Source organism: Echinops telfairi, unplaced genomic scaffold (genome assembly GCF_000313985.2).
Source record: "Echinops telfairi isolate 266 unplaced genomic scaffold, ASM31398v2 ScPeMD7_5;HRSCAF=22, whole genome shotgun sequence".
Classification (NCBI taxonomy): Eukaryota; Metazoa; Chordata; class Mammalia; order Afrosoricida; family Tenrecidae; genus Echinops; species Echinops telfairi.
Window position 1 is genome coordinate 36,178,329 of NW_022103901.1, and position 25,923 is coordinate 36,204,251.

The following is a 25,923-nucleotide window of genomic DNA, read 5'->3' on the forward strand; positions in this document are numbered from 1 at the left end:
GTCCACGCTAACACCGTTTTCTTCTCTACAATGCCAGCGTCATTCGCCATAGGGAAAAGAAGATTGTTAAAAAGGGGAGCTCGCATTCCATCCTCCAGGGCTGTGGAGTTTGGGGTGGGGTGGGTGGGTGGGCCTGTACCCTTCACTCCCTCCTCACACGTGGTGTTTGTCAAGTGTGCATCTGACATAGAGGCGGCCTAGAGGGCCGGCCGTGAATCCTGACATTTCAGAGGAAAAGGTCAACGTTTGCACTTTTATCTCTCTCATTTGGTAATAACCTTGAGCTGAGCCCTCTAACTCTTCTGAGCCAAAGATACCCTCGGGCACTTGCAGGTCAAAAATGACTTTGAAAAGAGCAGAGCGTTCGAAATTGAAGTCAGGGTTAAGTGCGCATCAGGCCAGGGTTTGAATGATCGGCAGCTGGAGGAATTATATGCGTTTCTGGCCATGTCCAGTGAGAGAAGCTGCCTCCCTCCTCCGCCTTTCTCTAAGCCCTCGAGGTAGGATGTCATCAGGCCCTAAGCTGTGGGTTTTTCCCTCTAAATGACCAGCTTGGCTGTGGTGTCTGTGATGCCATCCTCAAAGCCACATGCCCTACTTCTCCCCTCCCTGGCACGCTCCTTCTCGTGGATGTCCGCTGTGAGGTTCACCAAGTCTGAGAAGCATCCAGACATTCAAGGTAGGACCCTCTCACAAGGGACTATCCCTTTCCAGATAGGACAGGGGGCCATGGAGGAAGTGCTCGCCCCCAAATCCTACCCCTTGACCAAGTCTTGGTCAAAGTCTTGGTTGGCCACTATTCTCAAAGCCACAATTTTTACTGGAAGTCCACACATCTGTGCAACGATGGTACTTGTGCCCCACAGACTCAGTCACGGGAAAGTGAACCGTGAGCATCACCCGCAGGGTCTCTGTTCATTGCAGAAGACGTGCAGGATGCTAGTGATTGTGGGTTTGTTGTCGTTAGATGCTGCTGAGTTGGTTCTGACCCATCGCGACCTTATACACCACAGAACGAAACACTGCCAGTTCTGCACCATCCGGACAGTGGTGCCTCTGCCTGAGCCCATTGTTGCAGCCGCTGTGTCCATCCATCTCGTTGAGCGTCTTCCTCTTCCTTCCCTGCCCTGCCCCTTCACTTTACCAAGCATGAGGTTCTTCCACAGAGTTCAGTCCCTGACGCTGATCAGGGCTCGTGCAGATTCATGGGCTGCTGGCACAAAAGCTCAGGCCTCATGGCTTGCAATGAAAATGCAAAGAAATGGAGTATGAAGCCCTTCAGTCTGTTCTCAGTGACCAGGCAGCCGGCAAGTAGACACATACTTGTCTGGATGTGTGTGTTTAGAGGCCCGGGTCATCCTGAAAAACATGATCTCGGCTTCTCCATACTGCGATTTAGAGGATTATGCGTAGTCCCCTCTTTCAGATCATAATTACTATGATCCCAACCAGGCATTTCTCAAATCGCGTGGGCATGAGGCTTTGTCGCTGCTCTTGGGAGTTCATTCGGCCCTTGTCCCCTGACAATGGCAGGACTGAGAACCAGGGCAGAGATCAGAGGAAGAAGCAGCAACAGCAAGAGCAGAGAGACCACCTTTTGTGATTTTTTTCCTTTCAACATGGCGGCATTCAGAACCACTTCTGCCACCAATAATTCTGTGGCAGAACTTGCACCCCAGCATACCTAACGTGACTGTGCATGTTGGTCCTGTGGTTTTTGATCTGTGGCTCCAGTGCCTCTTCTTTGTAAACACAGGTCCCTTTCTCCCATCACCCATTCCCTATTCCTTATGCCCTTTTGTGGAAAGCGGTTGATTCCGAGTTGGTCATTCGATTTTTCTGATTCCTCTTGGATTCCCTTTCCTCCTCCTTTTAAGGTGGAGCGTGTGTTAGGCAAGGCATTTTCTAGCTCAATAGCCAACATAGAAGCTCTAGTCTTTGGGACACACCTTCTGGGGTCTGGTGGAGTAGATGTTGTATGTCATCAGGGACGGGAACTCTGGTCATTTCTTGGAAAAGATGTTGCTGCCAGGCTCACAGAATTCTCCTTGAGAGCTGTCTTCACCTCTGGATTCTTCTGAGCTGCCCTTGAGCTCCAGATGAGCCTGTGGCATGAGCATATGTGAATTTCTACCAGGATCATCACCACTTCCTTCTCCTGAGCAGCCTGTTTCAGGGCACTTGGTATTTCCAAGATGAATGCTTCTGGCTTTAGACTGGAGGCCCTGTTGTTCCTCCCCATCCAGTTGGTTCGGACCAAGCAGAGTAACCATTCTCCGTATGGTTCGAGTGGCTGGGAACCTCCAGGAGATCACCAGTTCCCTCTCTCAAGGTACCATAGCGTAGGCCTGAACCCTCAACCTCCCAGCAAGTAGGGAGGCTCCAGCTACAAGGCAGTCCATGAGAGAGTTGCCTTGCAAATTGGCTGTGCGTGGCACCATTGTGCATGTAACAGCTTCCTGCCTGCTGCCCAAATCTAGATCCTCCGAGGAAGAAAATGATCAACTCAAATTTCTTTTGAATAGCAGGGTCCCAGTCATGTGACCTTCCGTTCACATAGATGAAGGTCTCCTGACCATGTTAGTCAAGACAGGGTCAGGTGTGCCCAGGCTTTCTCCGGCATCCATGCAGAAGTTCCGTCTCCTGAAGCCATTTCTTCGGGCATGCTGCTGTGTCTCCTTCCAAGTGTGAAACAGATGCCGAAGAAGCCAGCGTGGTGGCGTCCTTAGCCTCTCTGCTCAGCCTCGTGATACGCCTTTTCCTTCATGTTTTGTGCGGTAGCCGTTAAACAGCCTCCATGGCTTCCCACAGCAAAATGATTTGCATTGAGCATGTCTCCAAACGCTGGGTACATATTTGCCCAAGCATGTGCCCCTAAGCTTCCGGATTCTGTTCTTGATACAGCCATTGGGATGCCTCACGCTGGGATTCCGAGCTGTGGATGTGGAGCAAACAAACGCCGAGTTATGTCTGCGAGTGAGTCGTGTCTGTTTCCAATTGAAGACGTGCCAGCTGTGTTTGCATCATTAAGGCCAAACTTCCCAATTAAAGTGTTGATACTATAAATATAGTGCACAACTGTCTTCGCAATGGCGCTCGCATCAGCGTTTTTCCCGCGACTCGTTTCCCTTTGCTTGGAGAATCAGCCAGCGACGGCAGTCGTCAAAGAGGCGAACCCTTGAGGCCTGTCTCAGGGCATATGGTGCCAGGGTTTCATTTAGGGGCGGATTCATGCCAAAGCTCCATGCCGGTCGGTCTCGCTCAGTATGGGCTTACTTTAACGGGAACGTTTTGGGTCGACTTCTTAGAGAAGGTTCCAGAGATGATACTGACTTCCAGGTTTTACAAGAGGTATCTTTTTTTTTTTGCCAAGCTTGTCTGGTCCAAAAATATATACACATGCTCCCAGGCTCATCTGCCTGAAATAGATACACTAGCATCTGTGCAGATGGACTATTCTAAGCAGAACGAATCAAATGACTGCTCTGCGGAGTGAAGCAAGTCAGGGCTTTGCAAAAGCCAGTGGGGCGGAGGAAAGGCTTCAGCTGAAAGAGGAAGAAGACACAAGAACAGCTTTTACAATTTTGTCCTGTTCATTTACATAGTTTAAAAAGAATGCCCTTCACCCAAGGGCCCTTGGCTTCTTTGTGGTTGGTAGGTACCTTCAAGCCAGAACACAATGAAATGGTCCAGTCGGCGCCTGCTCATCATTGTCCTCATGCTGGAGCCCACGGTGGCAGCCACTGTCAGTCCATCCCGACCAGGGTCTTCCTGGGCTCCGCTGCCCTCTGCTTTACCAAGCATGATGTCCTTTCTGGCGGCTGGTCTCTCCTGACAACATGTCCAAAGTACATGAGAAGAAGTCTCACCATTCTTGCCTCTGAAGAGCTTTCTGGCTGTACTGCTTCCAAAACAGACCTTTGAGTTCTTTGGGCATTCCTCGTACTTTTAATAGTCATTGCCAGCACCATAATCTAAACGCATCGCTTCTTCTTCAATCTTCCTTATTCAATGTCTAACTTTCACATGTAAATGAGGGGATTGAGGATACCGTGGTCAGGTGCATTTTAGTCCTTAAAGTAACATCCTTGCTTTTCAACACTTTCCAGAGGTCTCTGTTGCCGGCTACCCAGTGCAGTGGGTCAGTTGATCTCTTGCCTGCTGCTTCCCTGTGTGTGGATTGTGGGTCCAAACAAGACGGAATCCATCTCTTCTCCATTGATCATGATGGTACCTCTGGCTCCAGTTGTGAGGCTTTTGGTTTTCCTCACATTAAATTGTCATCCACATTGAAGGCTGCAATCCTTGATCTCATTAAGATCCTAGCAGTTCAGATTTGCAACGCGAAAGACATTACATCAGATCACAAAATGGATGAAAATTACTACATACTGAGAATCTTGGCCTTGCCCTCTGGACATATATTTGGGTGGGAGAGGGCAGATTACAATTCAATCCAGGACAGGATCTAAGAAATCTGCAAAAATTCTCAGGTAGAGGGAAAGAATTTTGAATTACCAATTGCTTTTGCTTTATGGATCCTTGATCCCTTCTGTTACTTGACTGAGCAACTAAAATGTAAAACATCAGTTGACTTTGGGGTTTGGATAAGAAGAGAAGATACAGGTCCATTTTAAATTATTAATAGGGAAGATGTGTACATTTTAAATTATATGCACAGTAAATTATAAGCATGCCTCCAAAATATTCAATGGGACATGTTTAGCCTTTTAAAATCCATCGGAAAGTTGAGTTTAGCTGGGCATCCTGTACTTATCTGATGGCTCCATAGCTCGTATGGATAGAAGCTTTCGACCCCCAGCCTAAAATAATTGTCGTCAGAAATCTGACATGCTGGACAGACTCTATCAGTTCAGATCGAGCTTATCATTGTCATCCAGTCTGGCGGCGTGTTGGATTGTGTTCTTGAGAAAGCACCTTGCAGTTGAGAACTGGCCAGAACTGTGTGAGTATCTGGACGCAGACCAAAACCAAATCTAACTCACTACCCCTGGGTCCATTCTGACTCATGGTGACCCTATAGGACAGAGTAGAACTGCCCCTGTCAGTTTCCAAGACTGTAACTCTTCACAGGAGTAGAACGTTTTGTCTTTCTCCGGAGGAGCCCACTGTAGCCCAAGGAGTAACCACTATGCCAGCAGGGCACCAAGTTGGCTATGGTGAGGGTCCCTATGTCTGTGCAGGCTCTTCTCTGTTTCCTTTGACTTTCCTACTCTGTGTGCTCTGAACTTTTGTAGAGGAAAAAGGCCAGTGCCCATCAACATGCTCTTCAGCTGGGCATTTGATAATCAAAAGTGCTTCATTAGGGTGGTATTTTCCCCAGGGGTTACAGGGTGGGTCTAGAACAATTAGGCTGCAGAGTGGCCATTGTTTATCCTTGCTGCTTAGTGCCTGGAAAAGCCATAATGCCCATGCAAAGAAAGGAGAAGGCCCGCGTCCACACTGGTCCCGTACTCCGAGACTTCCCCCGATGGGGAACGTCATACATTTGCCATCATCTCCTGGTCAAGCATGTCCCTTAACAGAACAATGCACGAAGCGTACCCATGGCACCAACCAGGACAAAGCAAAGCCTTTCTCCCCGGGGTGGGGTGGGGGTGGGGGGGTGATGACCAATGTGCATCTGGGTGCATGCTGTCTCCCTCGCGCGCTCATGAAATATTTCTGTTTCTTTGCAGCAATTTGGTAAAATCTTAGATGTTGAAATTATTTTTAATGAGCGAGGCTCCAAGGTAAGCAATTTACTCCACTTTGGGGTGTGTCACTGCCTTGATGACGGTGCTTGTTGATGAATCGGGGGAAACAACTGCACTCTTTCAGTAGGCTGACCGGGAAAAGAGACCCCCTGGGAGAGCTTTGGTCGGGAACCCCTCCCCTGCTCCCCATTTCCAAAATGGTGGGAAGTGCACAAGGGGCTCCTTTAACCTTCATCACAGACATCCTATCTCTCACGCTCCCAGAGGAAAATAACCTGTGGTTTTAAAAACAATAGATAGTAATCATGATGATGACGGTAATGATGACGTTGCAACATTTTTGTTTTTCAGTGCTAATTATGTTCTTTATATTAAAAAAAAAAGTGAGTTGCTAATCTCACGAGCAGGTAAATATGTGATCATTCCATGTTAACAAAGTGCAGTTCTTTTCCTGGGTTTCCGGTGGAAGCGGGGGCTGGGCGGGGAGAATCTCATATACACCAACCTTCCGCACGAATTCTTATTCACCAGTGAGGAGGGACCAGTCCGAGTGTTGCGATTTGCCTGGGCTTCCGGCTGGCTTTCGTTTATCTCCTGGTTTATTTCTGGAATGGGTTAGGGGTGTTGTTTCCCCCCGTAGACAGTCTCTGCATAAGTGGACTTGTCTTCAAAGGACAGTGTCTACAAAGTGGGAGAGATCCTTGATGGAGAGCTTCCAGTATTTTTCACGGAGCACTAAACAGGGAGGGGGTGGAAGCAAACAAACAAATAAAACACAAAACAAAACAGCCAAGCCACCCCCAGAGTCTCCATCCTTGGTGACCCTAGTGACCCCCGAATCAGCAGGATGCACCCGTTGGGAAGCTTATTAGAAATGGCAAATATCAGGCCCCAGAAGAACAAGAGAGAGACTAGGACCCAGGAAGCCCAGCACTCTGTTCCAACAGGCCTTCCCTGGTGGTCCCAGTGGTTAAGCGCTTGACTACCACCCAACAGGTTGGTGGCTCAAACCCACCCAAAGGAGCCTCAGAAGGTTGGCCTTGAGTTCTGCTTCTGAACGGTCAGAGAAAAGACAAGCCCCTGCCATCAAGTCAATACCGACTCAAAGCCACCCTGTGGGTGTCCGAGACTAGAGCTCTTTATAAGAGTAGAAAGCCTCATCTTTCTCCCAAGGAGCAGCTGATGGTTGAGAACTGCTGACCACTACACCACCAGGGCACAGCCTTGGAAATCCAATGGAAAAGTCTACTCTGTACCGTGTGGGCGTGCCCAACTTCAGAATCAGCCACCAGGCAACTGACTGACTAACTGAGCCCCTAATTACGCCTTGCAGACTTGTTTTTATAATGATATACATCGTGGTCTCCTGGAGTCACCAAAGTCTAAGCTTTTCTTTCCCTGCTGAAGGTTAAGGAGCCCTGTGCCCAGTTAGCTAGGGCAGGCAGACCACAAGAAGGTAGCTCTTGCAAACAAAATTTATTTTTTCACTGCTCACGAAAGACCACGTATTCAGGACACTTCCCCAAGGGGTGGTCTCTCTCTCTCTGCCGGCTCTGGGACAAAGTCCTGGTGTCTCCGTCTTCTGCTCCCTGGCTCCTTGGCTTTGCGCTTCCCCCTTCACTAATCTGCATAGTGGGCTCTCTTTATGCATTGTAAGAGATTGGGTCCTGAACCACCCTGCCCCATTCACACACCGCCAGTCAGCATCATCACCACAGACCTGCCCTTGAGGATGGACAAATACAAAAGCCAGGACGCAGCAGCAAAACCATCCGTCTACAGCAGGAGCTTTCCTGCGTCTTCGCTTCTGGTCCCTTTGCTTCTGCTGCATGGCCCCTGTCTGCCCAAACTCCTAGAGCAGCGGTTCTCAACCTGTGCCTGGCGACCCCTTTGGGGTTGCCGATTCATAACAGTAGCAACATGCCAGTTATGAAGTAGTAATGAAAACGATTTTATGCTTGGGAACTGTGTGAAAGGGTCGCGGAATTAAGAAGGTGGAGAACCAGAGTCAGAACTCTTCCTACAGGACAACCCGTGCCTCGGGCTTCTCCGTTGCTGCGGGTGATGCAGGGATGAATCCTGAGAGGCGGTCTGGGTGTGAAGCTGAAGTCCAGCAAACGATGTGTGCCCAGCTACCGGCTTTTCGGCAGAAAAGGGTGACTGCGCTGTTGGGTTCCAAGAACTCCTCGCGTCACAAGTTTCATCTCTTAAACAAGAACCCCAACAAACCGTAGCGAAACCTCTCTCTGTGGAACTTAAAGGAGCTCCACTTGACGTCACACCGCTCCAAACCAGGTTTCCGATAAAAACAGCTCGGAGACAAAGGGCAAGGAGCTGATTTTGCGCGGCCACCCATCTCCCTCCTGAGACAGCGATTGCGTGAGCTCCGCCAGCCAGGGACAGAGAGAGGAGCAGCACATAGTCCTTTAATTAAAAGTTACAGAAGAAGAAAATGGCACGACTCCTTTCATTGGAAAGTTGGTATGGATTCATGTTCCCAATGGATTCCTTTCTTTCGTTCTTTTGAAAACAGCGCTTTGAGTAGATGCCATTTTGTTGTTGTCTTTTAATGGGTAGGGATGTGACTACGGACCGTCCCCCACTGCTGTTGCCTTGACTTTGAGTCAAGTGAGCCTGTGGTAGAGCATGGCCTATGCTTCACGGCTCTCCTGGCTGTGACTCACAGGGAATTGAGTGTCAGGCCATTCTTCCAATGCACCTCTGGAGAGGTTCAAGCCACCACGCTGGTAGTTCACAGGCAAGCGCTCAGCTATCTGTGCCACCCAAGGACCTGGATCTGATCCTTCCACTGCGCTTTGTCATTGGGCTTCTTACAACTAACAGCGACCCTGCAGGACAGAGGAGAGCTGCTCCCTCGGGTTCCAAGACTGTCAGTGTTTCCAGGACGAGGCAGTTCTCCCATGGAGCAGCTCGTGGGTGCGACCCTCCAATCTTGTGGCTCACAATCCCGTGCCTGACCCACCACACCGCAGGGACACTTGTCGATATTGACCTTTGCACCTGGAAAAGGAATGCTTGCAATTTCAAAAAGAAGAAGAACAGCGGCTCTGGATGAGATAGGTTCTCCACTCCCCAGAGGGCCGGGAACTGGGACTTCCCTGCAGGCATCCTGGAGTTTTGAACGAGGTTGCTGAGAACCCAGCAGATTCTAGCAGAGAGATCCAGGGTAGCTCCATCCCTCTCCTGGCACGGAGAACCCCCAGTTTTGTGGAAGTGGTTATCTGAGAAGAATACTCAGCGAAAGTTTTGGTCTGAGGCGGCTCTCGGGCTCAGCTCTCTTGGGCACAGCAGCCACCTCCTCCCTCTGGAGGCGCAGTGTGTGTGTCTCCTTCTTTAGTATTACGCTGCCTCGTCTAGAGGTAGAGTTGCTCTCGTATGAACTGAACGGGACCCTGGTGATCAAACTGGGGGAGCCCAGTCCCCATAATCTCTCTTCCATGACCATGATGCTCCTGCACTTGGCCAGATGAGTTCTAATCAACAATCCATCACAACCTCTGGTTCAGCTGGTTCAGGTCTACCTGGTCGGCCTCGGAATATGTCAATAGCTTGACCTCTGGACTTGGGTGGATGGGGTAGAGGGAGGTAAACTCTTTTTCAGCTCCTTTTTGGAAAAGATGACTTGTATCCTGCAAAGTGCATGTTGGGGAGAAAAGGTGGCCGGCCTCATCTTTTTCATTCAGGCCTGATGGATTTAGTGTGGCCACTAAATAAATAAATGAATTAAGTTGGTGAAGATGACCCAGAAAGTTGGTGAATTTTCTTCTAACCCAGCATCTGTCTTTAAAAAGTCAGATGCCTTTAAAGATGTCCTTCGTGTGTGTGTGTGTGTGTGTGTGTGTTTATTTCTATTTAATTTACATTCTGTTTTGTAACTTTTGCCAGTTTGATAAAGTTCTTTCATTCCTTCTGAGAGCTGTTTGGGGACAAGAGAAGACTATCGCTTGCTATTTTGGAAGTACAATGGCTGTGCTATTTTTAAGAAGCTTTCCTTCACTCCCATGATTAGCCTGTCTCTGGGGCCTTCAGAAACAAGATCATTTCACTTTGCCACGTGGAGAGCCTGACTTTGTTAAGTGTCTTTCTTTCTTTCTTGAGGCACGAAGAAGCATCAAAAAGAGCCTTTTGCTGTGGGTCTGTCCTCTCCCAAAGAATCTGTCTTTCAGGCATAGGAGCTGATGGCTAGTGAGTGTCCACCATGACATCGAGGCTGTCCAACTGGGAGACACTAAATGGGGCCAGTGGCTCCATCACACTGGGATATTTGTCATACTTGATGTGACCCCTTCTGGGAAAAGACCCTCTTTAAAGAGACAGCTTCTTTTTAAAGGCTGACAAACCTGAACCTGTTAGGTGGCCTCGTCTCCATCATTGGGTGTCAGGGAAGTGGAGAGAAATAGGTGGTTCTTTAAGAGCTAGGGACAAACCTCTGACCACTCTGGATGGGAACAGTCCTCTCATGCTCATACCCATAACTCAGCGCTCCATGAGGGTGGCTATCTGGATTTGCGTGCGTGTACATGTATGCATACGCCAACGCATGCACAGGCATAAGTACAACCGAAGAAGACTTGATGCCTTTGAATTATGGAGTTAGCCAAGACTGTTGTATAGTCTATGGGTTTCCAGAAGAATGATCAAGTGGGTCTTGGAAGCAGGACACCCAAGGGTGTTGTTCCTTAGAGGCCAAGATGATGAAACTTCATCTCCAGTACTTCCGACATGTCATCAGGATAGACCAGTCCCCGGAGAAGGACAGCATTCTCGGTAAAGCAGAAGGCCAGTGAACCCAGAGGAAGACTCTCAATGAGATAGATGGACCCAGGGGCTGCCACGATGGACCCAGGGGCAGCACAGAGATTGCGAGGATGGCACAGGCCCGGGCTGTCAGATGAACCGACTCAGTGGCATTTAGCAACAGCTAACAGGTGACGGTTATGGAGACGGCAAGATTTGTAAGCAAACCAATTTCTGGACTTGATGCTGAGATTCTGACTCAGTAAATCCGGGCTCTGGTCCAAGAATCTAAATGTTTAATAAACTCCACAGCTCCTTCTCATCTGCTTCTACGTTGAGAACCCATTGATCAAGAATTAGAGCTACCAAACAGAGTGAAATTCCCCAAACTCTATCTTTTGCTCATTGACGAGGTGCTCTTTCGAAACGACTCAGGTAGTAAATATGGTGAGCACCTAACATGGGGGCCCTCTGAGCGAACAATGCAAATGGTTAGCGTGCTTGGCTCTCACCAATAGATTGGATGCTCGCTTCATTCAGATTCCTATGAGGAAAGTCTTATTGATCTTCTCCCACGAAACCAGGCATGGAGACTCCCACGGAGCCCACTTCTGCTCATTGGATTGCTTTGAGTTGGAATTGACCCCAGAGTGCCCTGTTCTACTCTAATATGAGCATACTGTGATGTTCAAGGCTCAGTAGGACCCTGCAGTCAGACAGTAGAATATCTTCTCAGTAACATAATTCAGGTCTCAGCCTAACTGCAGGTCTTCACTACTGGATAATGTGAAGTGGTTATGCAGGATAACCCTTCCAAGCAATGTCACTGAATTGGTCCCTATAAAATCATGCCCGATGGGATGGATAGGTCCATTGTCACGATTGTGAATGTCCCTCTTTGCCAGACTCCTGCAGCACCCTCTCCCCAAGCATTGTTCACATTGGCATCACTAAACCAACCTGGCATGCTATTGGTGGAGATTGTGAGTTACTTGGAATCATTGTCCGTTTTACTCATAACACTAGTAAGCTGCCCCGAGTCAGCTTAATTTAAAGTTCATATCAAGTTTACCCACGTGGATACAAGGATCCCCAAAGTAGTATCCCCATTGGCACTATGAAAACCAGGAGGAGCCAGGCAAATTCACACTGGAGTCCTTGCAAAAGGTTGGTGTATGTGTCTGACAAAGACGTGCAAATATTGTAAGGGTGTTAAATACAATGTTATATCTTCTGTACTCTTTTTAGGGACCATGTCAGTCAGAGAGAGAGAGAGAGAAAGAGAGAGGGGGGGGGGACTTTTGACAGTATGAAGCTTAGCTGGGTTCATCTTCAGAGGCTGGTATACTCTGGTTAAAGCAAACAGTTCCCCTAGTGAAGGAACAAGAGTGTATTTGTCCCCGATCAGTGAAAGAGTCAGTGCTATGTTTAATGACATTCTACTCACAGAAGAACTTTATTTTTCTACCTGTTGCTGGAACTAATTAAATGCCAGTGTAGCCTCTTAGAACGTTTTGGTTAATAAGGGCAGCAAGCATTTATGAATGTAGAGGCATGTATGTTATGGGGCGGGGAGGGCAGGGAGGGGGGGCTAAATCATACAGAAAAGTTACTTGAACTGTTTGCATTATTATTAATCAACTAGCATTTATTTCTATTCATTTCATGTGTTTTTTTCCCTCCCCGTTCGGTTTTTTAGATCAAAGAGTTTAAGGTGTGTTTTACAAACACAAAAGGTCTTTCCTTTTTTAGTTTGCGTTCTTTTTTGTTTTTCGTTTTCTTTTTTGTTTTTTTTTTAGGCTTTTGATTTTGATTTTTGAGACGTAAAGGCTGTAGAATGGACCAATTTGAACCACCCTCAAATTGCATGAAGAAGAGATGTTATTATGAACCCACGGCATGTCTCTGCAGGAGATGGTAGAGGGTTTTGGCATTCATTGTTGAATTCTGTGCACACGTTTCTTTAATTTGACTTTCTTTCTTTAAGTTGCATGTTACGAAAGTGGTGCCCCCTCTCCCCCTCCCCTCGTTATCTCATTTTTATTCTCTGTGAAGACACTGTACATTTATTTTAATCTCATTTTCTTTTCGTTAGATTTATTTCCTTCTGTCAGTCACATTTAGAAAGGTGGTATTTTCAGTACCCTTCTTGGAACTCCTCAGGGGTGACAGCTAACGGGTGACAGAGGAGAAAGACAAAAGGGGGTGGGGAGGGGAAGAAAGAAAGGAAACCGAAAAGAAAAGCCTCGTTCATATGTATTGCTTACTGATTGCACATCTTAGTACTCTTATAATTTCTCTAATTTGCATGTTACAGAACTGAAACCAGGACAAGAAGTAGCAATTAAAGCGAGAGAACGTTGCAAAGTGGTCATGGACTTGGAAATATTAATCTGCATGTTGTCTCCCCTTCTCCCTCCTGCATGCAGGGATTTGGTTTCGTAACTTTCGAGACTAGCACGGATGCCGACAGGGCGAGGGAGAGATTACACGGCACCGTGGTTGAGGGCCGTAAAATCGAGGTGCATGTTCAAAATATTTTCCTTTTCATCTTTTTTCGATCAATGTCTGCTTCACGCTCATTCGCTGTTTTAGATGTGTCACTGGTGTCTTGTATGTGACCCTACCCCCTTCTCATCGTTTATATATATATTTATATATACCGATCGACTTATATATATATATTTTTTTTGTAAAAAAAGGACTACTGGCCTGACTTGAAAACAAACATTTTTTTAGTTCCTTTAATTTTCATTTATTTTACTCTTACGACTGCTAAAAGGTGGATGGCAAGTAAGGGAGACCCTACCAATGATTCCTCGGGGAGCTGTCTTTCTTTTTCCTCTTATGATTATTTTGGTTTTCTTTAATTTTCCACGTTTTATATCCAACGGGTGCAGTAGGTGTGGAACAGTCATCAGATGAAATACAAGAGCGATTTTGGTTGGTTTGTTGGTTGGTTTGTTTGGATTTGGGGGTTCTGTTTATTTATTTATTATTTTTCTTTTCCACTACAGGGTTGAGGAGGGATCCGTAGTGTTTAGCCAATTAAACCCAATCACAAGACTAAACATTGGTGAAAGGATTTATTTAAAAAAAAAAAAAAGGAAATGTTTTTTATTAAAATCCCTCACCTTTTTTTTTTTTTCTTTCAAAGCCTGTTTGAATCATTTTATTTGTGGTGGTTATAAAGCGAATCACCAAGCAGGATTTCCTGTTCGATATCTGGCCACCCCCTTCCTCCTCCATGCCATCAAAAAGCAATAAAAAACAAAATGCCAGTACTCAAAAGTCAATTCTACTACAGGATCGCCTTCAACCCTGCCACAGGGTCATATTTGTTAAGACTTAAAAAGAAAAGAAAAACAGAACTTTACCAGTTAAAGATGCTTTTTTTTTTGAGTCTTTGGAGTAAGATGTTGCATATTTTGCCTTTCATTTTCCCCCCTTCCGGCGATAACGCTTAGGCCCCTCACCAAACTCTCAGTAACCATGGTAACTGTATACAAACCCATGCTGGCGATGGCGGTGAATGGTAAGTGGCAACTGGACCATCTGCCGTTTCACGTATTCTAGTGCTGATAGATCTCTATACATATATCTCTCTATATCTACCACGTGAATTTTTTTGACTGTTGTATTCCGTTCTTTTGATGCTCTATTTTTTTGGATATCGGTACGCCTGTAACTCAGTGTACATTTTAGCTAGTAGTCTGGGAGGCTCTGGACTGGGTTGGGAAATGACCAGTTCACATCTTACTCAGATGGTTGACTCCATATCGTGTCCAACAATGCACCCTCTCTTTGATCCTTCGTTAGCTGTGACTTTTAAAGCTTGAATGGTTTTTGTTAATCCTGCCATGTGAAAAGGCTCCCCTGCCACGTGTTGAATGCTAGATGTTGCTTCCCGGTGACTCTGTGTCCTAACAGTGATGCACTCGGCTACAACTTTGTCCATTTTCTGTTCTTCGTTGAATTATTTTCCTGACTTTGACCTTCCCTCATACCTTGTCTCTCCCCTCTTCTTCTCCACTGCATGCTCCTTCATATGAACTTTATTTTATGTTAAAAAAAAAAAACACACCTCTTTCTTTTACTTGTTTCTGTGTTCCCACGGAGTACACGCATGCATTTTAAATCTTCAACGATGCAGTTCTTTTTTATTTGCTTTCCCTGTCTCTCTATTAAATGTTTAAATGATATGACATTGCCTTATTGAAATGATCTGTAAGTTTAAATGGTGATGACGTAAATGTAATTACCAAGATGTATGGTTGTTTGTTTAATTTTTTTTTTGGTTATGCACCTACTTTACTGCCTTTTATAAATTAAAAATGCATTTTAGTTTTTTGTTGTTGTTACTGTTTTGTTGTTGTTGTTGTTTTTCTTTTAAAAAAATAATAAGTGATCACAGTCATAATGCATGCAATTAATTGTTTTGTGGACTGGCCCTGGAATACTTGCTCATTTGAGTTTTCTGTATACATAGGTAAATAATGCCACAGCTCGTGTCATGACAAATAAAAAGACCGTCAACCCTTATACAAATGGTAAGTAGACTTGGGGCTTTGTACTTCAGACCGCATTTAGTGATTCAACAGAGAACCAGATTCCATGAACTAGGTGCTTGCTGTTAATCTGCCATAGTGAACAAATCGTGTGTGGGTGTATGTGGGTGTGTTTGTGTATACATTAAAAGTATATATAATCATTTTTACCACAAAGACACATTTCATTTCAAGGGGTTAGGTTAGCCTGCTAAGTTTCTCTAGAATAATTCTCACTTGGGATAGGGATACAGGAATTATTGGGGAAATCGCAAGAGTATGTCATTTCTTGTCAGGCGCCCAGCACACAGTGGCTGAGCAGTTGGCCACTAAGCAAAAGATGGGTGATCCGAACCCCTCAGGAGAAGACACCTGACGACCGGCTCCTGCAAAGATGACAGCCCCAGAGACCCTCGGAACGGGGCAGTTGGCCTCTGCTCTGGAGGGTCACTATGAGCCCCACTTGACTCGGGGCTCCCTACAGCAGTTGAGTGGGGAGGTGAGAGGTAGTATAGACGTGTTTGTTACTTTCCTTTCCACTTCCTCTTCTTTCATCACTGAGCCAGCCTGGAGGAGAGGCCACAAAATTTGTTCCTGGTCTGCAGTAGCTCAGGAGCAGCTTGGCTGGTGCCTCCTGGTCCAGTTCCTTGGGAGGAACAGAATGTGGCCATGAGTTATTTGTTGGATCTACTCCAAAGGATGACGGGGTAGCCATTTCCATCCATAAAGATTTACAAACGTGGAAGATCTATGGAGCAGTTCTGGTCTATCCAATTAGGTTGTGCTGGGTAGGAGTCAACTTAATGGCAATGGTTGGGTTGGTGGATCGGTCATTTGATTGGTGGGTCTTCAGGAAGGTCTGTCCATTTGGGGTTCGATGAGGTGTTGCTGTATAGAGGACACCCTTCCAGGACAAAGCATTTCTGCTCTTTTCAACCAAGGTGGCATCTCAGAGCTTCTCCTGAAGACAACTGTCGATACACCTGGAGTGTATTTTTAAAGTTCAGACATTTTGATTCAAACATTCTTTCAACCTTCTCAGAATGAACCTCCCTGTAAGAATCATCTCTTGAGAGGTTTCTCACATACTAAATAAATGACTTAATTGTGCCAAAAATTAAAACAACAGGTAATTAAGTAACTTAAAGTATACAGTGACATAGGTACTGTATAAGTAAATACAAATTACAATTCTATTTTTTAATTCTATATGTAAATTAAGATATGTTATATGTTTATTAGATATTAATTAAAACATCCAACTATTTCTCTGAAACAGCACAGCTTAATGCAAATATTTACATGAATGTGTGTAGTATGATTTCTGCAATGTTGAGATCCATACCCCAATACTACTGGTCGAACTGAGATATGAGACTGGAAGAGATGGTTTTTGTTTTTGTTTTTGAAACTGATATTTTACTCTTGTCATGAGAGTAAATTGGATGGAATTTCCCCATCTTAAGATTTTAATTACACAGGCAGTGTGAAAACACATTGTCATTGAAAGAAGAATAAAGGCAGACAGAAATTGAATTAGTGACGTAGCTAAAGTGTGCTTTTGGATGCCATCACCTTCCACCTCTCCCCCTGCTTGCTACTTCAGAGGAACTCACTAGTATCGAGTATGGTTTAGAACTTAGTTTGCATTTTAGATTTGTCTCACATCATTTGTGAACACATTTTATAGTATTCAAAGCATTGCACATATGCTTTTTGTATAAGTGGTATCATTGTATTCATTCTCTTTTCTTGACTTCTATAAATAAATATAGCATACTTCCAAGCATATTGATATATTTACATTATATTTGTAGTCTCAGCATCGGACCTTTTTTTTTGCTTTATTTTTTCTTCTGTCCATGGCTACTGATTTGTCAAAGTCATTTGATTTCCTTGTGTTTTTCAAAGGGTCCCTGTTAGACAGAGCTAAGCCACCCAAATTCTAGGGCAGTAAGCTGGAGAACAGCAGAATTCTTTATTCTCCGGAACGTTTTCTCCCAAGGAGCCATGGTGGCACTGTGGGGTAAGCGTTGGGATTGCCAACTGCAAGTTTGGTGATTCAAACCCATCCGTGGCTTCAAAGGAAAAAGATGAGGGTATTTGTTGCTCGAAATGTTTCATCTCGCTATGATGCAGAATCAACTCAAGGGTAGTAGGAGAGTCTTTTCTTAGCCCCATAAACCAAGTTGCACCATTCAACAACATGGGTAATGTTCACCCCCACTTTGACACACAGTGCTGAAATGACACTCATCCCAGAGTTGTGAGTTGTGAAGTCTCCCAATTCCAACCGACACAATAGCGCTGCGTCTTCTCAGAGTTGATTTGTGATGAGAGTAACCTGATTGGCAGGCATTGTCTTTAATAATAAAATAGCAATAATGTGTATACATAGCCAAGCATGCTTGCCCGTGCTCTGGTCACCTGTCATCTTTGAACCCTGGAATAGTTCCATGAGAATGGGTCTTTGCTTTGGTTTGCGTCATGGGGTTTTCTTCTCCTGCATGTCCATGTGTCTCTGCATGTATGCACATGCATGCACATGCCTGCTTGCATGACTGATGTCCGAGTGAGACAATGAAGAAGGGAAGCCAAACATTCAACCCTAAGCTATGTGTATGCATGCACGTTTTCCCACAAGGGTTCTTAATCAATGGCTTGCTCAGGGACTGAAAATTAAACCTGCGGGCATTTTTGGCAATGTCTGAAGCCCAGCAACTTTTCCCATCCCCTGAATACAATCAAACTCAGTTAAAATACCAGGGTTCTCTCGGCTCCTAAGCAAACATGGTTATATTAAAAAGAGATTAAAAAACCAGCCACTTGAGTACTGGGCAATGTCATATATACTAAGATAACAATAATAACAGCCTCAGCTTTTTCCTGAAGAACTGCTGTGGGCTTGAACCCTAGACCTTGAGGTTATCGGCCCAACATCTAGCCCCCAGTGCCACTAGAGCTCCTTAAGAGAGAATAAGTCAGGACCACTAAAGTCCTGATGAAATGAAGAAATTTAAGTGAAAATTCAGATTGGTCCACTAGCTCCCTAGCTCATTCCTACAAAAGAGCAACATTACGGTACATCAAAATGATAAATTTTAAATAATTTAATTTAAAAATTTTTAATTAAATTTTTTATTTAAAAAAGGATAAATATGAGAGTGATAAAATTTTGATGTCAACTTAGAATAGTAAATGATGAATACCAATGTCATCATCCTATCAGTGCAGCATTTGACAATGCATCTAAGCAGGGGTTAGTATGGTAAATACGAGTGGCCCTAAATGCAGTGAGACCTTGGTCCAGGAGACTCTGCTGTTGAGGATCACAGCTTAGAACGTCATGATGGAATCCAAGAACACTTGATCCTGGTTGTAAGAGAAGGTGGCAGGATAAGATATGTTGTTATTGTGATTAGGTGCTGCCCAGTCGGATCCAACACACAGACACTCAATATACAACGGAAGGAAACTCCACCTGGTCCTAAACCATCCTCACAATCGCGCTTATGTTTGAGCCCATCGTTGCAGCCACTGTGTCCATCCACCTCACTGACTCTCGGTCACTGCCCCTCTGCCTTACCAAGCATGGTGTTCTTCTCCGGGGACTGGCCTCTCTTGATGACATGTTCAAAGTACGTGATACCAAGGCTTGCCATCCAGGTCTCTGAGAAGTCTTCTGTCTGTCCTTCTTCCAGGACAGGTGTGTTTGTCCTTTGGCTGTCCATGGTGCTTTCCATCTTTTTTACCGGCACCATCATTCAAATGCATCGGTTCTGCTTTGGTCTTCCTTACTCAGTGTCCACCTTGTACATGCATTGGACGGAGGTCGTTGAAAGTGGCTTGGGTGAGACTAACCTTAGTCCTCAAAGTAACCTCTTTGCTTTTCAACACTTTAAAGAAGGCTTGTGCATCATATTTACCCAATACAATGTGTCCTTTGATGTCTTGGTTGCATGAGCATTGATCGTGGACCTAAGCAAGATGAAATCCTTGACAACTTCAATCTTTTCTCCATTTATCATGGTGTTACCTACTGGTCCAGTTGTGAGGATGTTGGTCTTTACTTTGAGTTGTGATCCGTAGTGAAGGCTGCCATCCTGGATCTTCATCAGCAAGTGCTTCAAATCCTCCTCACTTTCAGCAAGCAAGGGTGTGGCATCTGCACACAGCAGGGCTCCTTAATACAAGTGCAAGATTATTCAACTGGGAGGCCCTGGGTGGTGCAAAAGAGCCCTGATGATATTATGGGTTATGATCTCGGCTGGTGACCAGAAGGTCAACAGTTGGAACCTGCCAGCCGCTCGGAGAGAGGAAGGTGAGGCCTTCTGCTCCCATCAAGCATTTACAGCCTCGGAAACTCAACAGGGCAGTGGTAGTCTGCCTTGGGTCCCTCTACGTTGGAATTGACCTGACCGCAGTGTGTTTTCAGTCTGGCAGCAAGTGCTTAGAGGGTCCTGTGCACCGTAGTTTCCTCGGAATCCCTGAGGCTCTACCTCTTGAAAGTCCCCATGGAAACCCCAAGGGGCACAGTTCTACTCTGACTCATGAGGTCTGTCGCCGTGAATCAGAATGGAGTCCACAGCCAAGTAGTTACTCGTAATCAATTATCCCGGGACCTCAACGTTGTCATCACCTTGACCTCTATCAGGCTGTCGATCCAAAAATCCCAAGGCCAGCTCACACCATGGAGTTGATTTTGATCCATAGCAGCCTCCGTTGTGAGTCTTGCATAGACTGCTGCCGATGTCAGCAGCCTTTCATTGCTACCTTGATGCTGTTTTGTTGTTTTTCCTAGTAAAGAAGTAATTTTACCTGAAAAATAAATAATAGTCCAAGACGACTCTGATTTTCTCAGATCTTGTCTGTTTGCTCCTTTATGTGATCTCTTTGGCCCCCCTCCGTGTTGCAGTTTCTGATCTCACAGCTAGTTCATGCCCCATGCACTCATGCCCTGTCTACAGGACCAGCAGCCCTGTTTGGGGCTGTGAAGCTGTTAAGCGCAAGCTCATCAGTTCAAACCCACCACCTGCTTCCCAGGAGAAAGAGGAGGCTTTCTCCTCCCAATACGGGTTTACAGCCTCTGAAACCCACAGGTGGCCAGCCTTTGGAAACAGTCTGTAATTCTGAGCCTTGGGGACCCTTGATCTAACGTTGCTAGTTCTATCAGTGTTTTAAGAGAATGGAAAATCTTATCATTTAACTGTGATCAAAATGTGGGGCCACTGATACCTGGTGAACAAAGTAACAAAAGGTGGAGTGGCTGGGCGAGGTGAGCGTGGGCATTTGGCCAGTTCCCCTTTGGACTGGTCAGTCCTTTCTGCATCACGCCGGCCACCAGTCCTAATGCTGAAGGGGTTTCTAGAAGGCATTCTGCTGTGGGTTTTGAAAACCCTCCAGTGTCTTAGGGAGCCCTGGTGAGGTAGAGGTTAAAGTGTTAGGCTGCTAACCTAACAATCAGTGTTTCGAATCCACCCTTGCGAGGGAGACAGAGGAGGCAATGGGTTTCGGTAAACATTTACTAACCTCAGAAAGCCTGTGGAGTAGTTCTACCCTGGTATGTGCTTGTTCAGTATCCCAGCCCCTGGAGGGCAGAGCAGGCAGGGACTGACTTCCGGGGACCTGTTCTGGTCAGGGTAGCCCCCTCAGGACTTCCAGGAGTCTGGGCCCTAGATGATGGCAAGTGGAATTCGAGAACAAGGAATGAACTGGATGCAGACACAGAATTCTGGCTAAGCCGAGCCCAAGCCTGCCTGATCGAGAGACCCCAGCCTGTCTGGTCTCAGCTCCATTGCGGCCTTGTAAAGCAGGGGTTGTTAGTTAGGAAGCTGGGAGGGGGAGCGGTGGACTTTCTCAATTGTTCTCTTTGTTGTGAGTCTCATTGTTCGGTTTAATGTCTTTGATCAGAATCTCCATATTTGCAAGACCTGGGGACATAGGCAAACTGCCTGGGCAATTAAAACTGGGACCATTTTCTCAGTATTCCTGAAGGGCAGCATTGGGTCTCCAGCAGGGTGGTCCCAGGGGTCTCTGCCAGGTAGGAGCAGGAGGGGCAGGGACTGGGAGACTATTTGCAACCGTTGCACACATTTGCATAAGGCTGCCTGAGCTTTGTAGGTCTGAACCCTGGTGAATTTCAAAAGGCTGGATTCTAAGCCGCCTTCCCTGGAGGGCAGTTCCCCTGAAGGAGATGGAGTTCATCTTCATTACACTTGACTCAGGAAAGAGGTCAGACATGGTCTGAAGAAACCTGAGTCCTACAGGAAAGGGGATGATGAGGCCATTAGAAAAACCCCTCTCTGCACCTTCCCATTCTGTAGAGGGAAGTCCTCAGACACCAGTTAGCCAGAGTGCTCCTTAGAGGTGAGGATGGCGAGAGCTCATCTCGGGTACTTGGCACATGCTGTCAGCAGAGACCAGCCCCTGGAGAAGGGCATCCTGTGTGGTAGTGTACAGGAGCAGCCACAGAGAGAAGATCCAGGACAAGATGGACGGATAGCTGCAGTGGCTGCAGCAGGGGGCTCAAACTGAACCAGCAGTGAGCATGTGCAGGGCCGGGCAGGGGGTTGCTCTGTTGTCCACAGGGCTGCTAAGAATTGGAACCAAGTCAGTGACTCCGAACACACACAACAACAGCATCTATGAAGCCCCCTGCTATTCACTGCCCCAGATTTATTGGTGGTGGGGTGGTCCTTGCCATCCAGAATGAACCAGTGATGTCTATACTGGTGTTCCGATGACAACCTAAACAGTCTCATTTCATTCTGCACCTCACAAGCCCCAGTTGGTTTCGGGTAGACAAGACATGATCACTTACCTCCATCAAGTAATACCTATTGGCATACAAGAAGCATAGATCCCCCTAATGAGACAGTTGTCCTTAGGTGCCATCAAGTTGGTTCCAACTCATACTGACATCCCCACGATTCTTGCTATGTTTGAGCTCATTGTCAAAGGCACTGTGTCAATCCATCTCCTTGAAGGGTCTTCTCTTTCAGTGACGATCTACTTAACCAAACAGGGCCTCCTGATACATCCACACTTTGTGAGCTGAAGTCTCTTATCCTTGTTTCTAAGGAACATTTTGCTTGTACTTCTTCCAGGACAGATTTGTTTGTTCTTCAGGCAGTCCATTGTATATTGAATATTCTTCATCCGCAGCACACTTCAACAGCAACCACCCTTCAGTCTTCCATTCCACATGCATACAGGGCAGTTGGAAACATCATGGCCTGGGTCAGGCGCTCTCTAGTCTTTCAAATGTCATCATTGCAATTAAACAACCTTTTAAAAGTCCTGCGAGGCAGATTTCCACAAGGTAATGTGTTGCTTGGTTTCTTTATTGCTGCTGCCTTGAATATGGTTGATCATAGATCCCAGTAAGATGCAATCCTTGACCAGCCAGTCTTTTTCTGTTTATCATGATGTTGCTTATTGGTCCATTTGTGAGGATTTTGATTTTCTTTGGGTTGGGGTGTGATCTTGGACTTGGACTTGTTGATCCCATCTCCTCAGCAGTTAAGTGCTTCAAGTTCTCTTTGCTTTTAGCATGCAAGGTGGTTACTTCCTGGGATTCCCTGTCCATGTACTGACACAAGTGTTTTTTTCAGTTCAGTGACATTTTGGTTTTGTGTGTGTGATCTTAATGCTATTACTTGATAATCGCTACAGTCTGTTTGGGTCTCACTTCTTTGGAATGGGCACAAACGTGGGTCTCTTCCTCTCTTCCAGTCAGTTGGCTTTCTTTTTCTTCCTTTCTTTTCATAGATGAATGAGAACATCCAGGGTGGAATCTATTTGTTGAAACTGCTCACTTATTGGTATTTTATCAATTCCTTGAGCTCTTCTTCTTCTTATTTCCAATGTCTTTGGTGCCACTTGACCTTCTTTCAATACTATTATTTCTCAGTCACATGGGAACTCCTGAGAGGTTTGACAGTAGACCAATTATTTTTGGTACAGTGACTACTTATATTCCTTTCATATTCTCTTGATATTTCTCCGCCTTTCAATAATTTGTCCAGAGAATTCTTAAGTGTTACCACTCAAAGATTGGATTTGCCTGCTTAGTTCTTTCAGCTTGGGAAATACTGAGTATATCCTTCCAATGTGACTTTCTAACGCCATGTCTTTTCGTATTTCATTATAATACATCGTCTTCTCCAGCTAACCTTTGAACTCTGTATTCAGCTGTTACTTCATCCTTTCTCTCACTCATCTCAGCTGCTCTGTATTCAAAAATAAGTTTCAGCATCCAGTTTCTCTTTTCTGCCTTTCTCTCTCATCTGTATACAGACCTTCTGCTTTCTTCGTTTGTGATGTTTTTCACGTTCTCCCACAACTCCTCTGCTTTGGGTTAATTAGCATTCATAGCCTCAAACCCATTCTCGAGAAAGCCTCTGAATTTAGAAGGGATGTAGTCCAGGTTGTACGTTGGCTCTTGTGGTTCTGCTTCAATTTGTTTCTGCTTCTACTCGGCCTTGCAAATGAGCAATCAGTGGTCTGGTCCACAGTCACAGTCAGTCAATCAATGGGCTGGTCCACAGTCACAGTCAGTCCCTAGTCTTGCTCTGACTGATGACATTGAGCTTTGTCATTGGCTCTTTCTACAGAGGCACTTCGTTTGATTCCCGTGTAGTCCCTAAGGCGAGGTCCACCCACATAATGAGGCAGAGTACCTTTCGCAGTATCATTTTTAGATTAAATTATGCCTTCCTTCGGTTGTTGTTGTTGGTGGTGGTATTGTGTACCATGGAGTTGATTTTTGACTCATTGTGGCCCAGTGTGACAGAAGCAACTTCCCCATGTGATTTCCTAGACTGTAGACATTATAGAGGTAGATGACCAGGTATGTGTCTTGTGGAGTCCTGGGTGTGTTTGAACTACTGAGCACATAACCATTGAAACACAAGGACTCCTTTCCATGAGTAGACTTGTTAAATGAAATGATGATGGATGGATGGAAGGAAAGTAGGTAGGTAGAAAGAGAGAGAGAGATTTGTCAGGGGAAATGTTGATGAAGGGATGTGAACAAAATTATGTTTTAAGTAGCCTTACAAACCTTTCAGAAATCGGTTTATTTGAGAAAATAAATGGCCAGTGACATGATTTATGATCTTTGAATGCTCCATCCAAATTACTTAATAAGTGCATACTCTGTGAATTGTCTGACCCAGATTTCTATGTATAGAGTTATTTAAGGGAGCTAAGAAGATATATAGGGAGTCCTGGGGACCCAGTAAAGAGCCCTGGTGCCATAGTGATTATGAGGTAAACAAGGTCAGCAGTTCAAAACAATCTACCACTCCAAGGAAGAAAGACGGGGTTTTCTACTCCCGTAAGAATTTACAGTCTCAGAAACTCAGAGGTAGTTCTACCCTGATTGCTCACTGCGAGTCAGCAGCAACTTGAAGACAGTGAGTCTGGTTCGAGTTTTGGTGGTCCAGTGGTTAAGTGTTGAGGTGCTAGCCAAAAGGTTAGTGGTTCATATCTCCCCAGAGGCTCAATAGGAGAAAGGCCGGGTCAGCTGCTCCCATCAGTATGACAGCCTTCAAAACCCCACGAGACAGCGCTACCTTTTCTCCTGGGGTCACTATGAAATGAACATGACTTCTCCACTACCAACAAAACCTTGGGGCATCCGCAGGGGTCAGATGGGAAACAAGAGAAAGAAGAGGAGTCATGACTTCATACCTGAGTTACTCATTTAAGGTGACTATGCAGATTTCAATCATTAACTAATTTTCCATAAGATGCTCTAGAAAGACTGGGATGGCTAAGCACGTCCTGTTCACGTGATTGCTCCATTTGCTTTTAGACCCTGAAATGGCTTGAGAGATGTGTCCATTGGTGACCATGTCTTCCAGAAGCAGGTCTTCATTTGTTTTAGGAAGCATCAGAGGACCAGTGGGTTAAATTGAAGTCATTTCTCCACAGCTAGCCATCACATAGTTAGAAAGATCCAGGATATTTTTTTTAATTTTCCTATAAGCACAAAAACTCAGATATGGCAGGTATAATAATTCTGAGAGAAGGATTTGTCCGTTTTAAATTTCAGAAGCTACTCTGGCAACAGGTTTCAGATTTTAATTGCTTAAGTTTAGGCATACAAAGTAACCTGGCACCCAAGCCAAACCAAACCCATTGTCATCTCATGGATTCCAATTCACAGCTAACTTATAGGCCATAGAACTGCTCCTGAGGATTTCCCAAGCTGTAAATCTATACTGAAGCAGGCAGACTCCTCTTTCTCCTAGAATGATGGTGTGTTTAAATCGGTGACCTTGAGGTTAGCAGCCCAGTGCTTAACCCACTGAGTTACCACACATTTCCCCTTTATAAGCCCTTCAGGGGTCATGTTTGAAAAATCTTACTCTTGGATCATCCTTGGTGTTGTGCACAAGTTAGCTGATGCAAGTTAGAACTGAAAGTTCTTAGAAAGTTCTAGAAGGCCTTAAGTAGTTTAATTCAGGGACAGTTTATGTCGATAGTGATCCATTTCCTCAATGGATCAGTAGAGAGTGGTCACCTCTCACAGGAAAGTTCTAAAGGCCCTAAAGAGTTTAATCCAGAGCCAGTTTATTGCAGTAATGAGCCTTTCTTTGCTTTCCTTAATGGACGAGTAGTTAGGGTCACCTCTCACAGGAAAGTTTTCTAGAATGTTCTAGAGACCTTAGATAGTTTAATCCAGAGCCAATGAGTTGCAATTATGAGCCTTTCTTGGCTTTCCTCAATGGATCAGTAGTTTGTAGTCAACTCTCAGAGGTTCTCACAGGCATGTCCCTTAGACCACCCAAGATCACACACCTCCTCTTCAGAGAATTCCTGTCACACCTGTCTTCCCTCACAGTCAGCCTTTCACCAGGACCTCAGTCTTTCTCAGGAGCAGTTATTCATGG

The 25,923-nt window shown here is 45.5% G+C and overlaps 1 protein-coding gene across 1 annotated transcript in view; it reads left to right on the plus strand.

The window, feature by feature from the left end:
- Nucleotides 1–25,923, plus strand: part of RBFOX1 (RNA binding fox-1 homolog 1) — a 1,294,183-nt gene that overhangs the window by 1,216,438 nt on the left and 51,822 nt on the right. The window contains exons 6-9 of the mRNA XM_045284033.1: nt 5,700–5,753; nt 12,175–12,189; nt 12,905–12,997; nt 14,965–15,025. Coding sequence (XP_045139968.1) covers nt 5,700–5,753; nt 12,175–12,189; nt 12,905–12,997; nt 14,965–15,025 — 223 coding nt within the window. The remainder of the gene's footprint in view (nt 1–5,699; nt 5,754–12,174; nt 12,190–12,904; nt 12,998–14,964; nt 15,026–25,923) is intronic.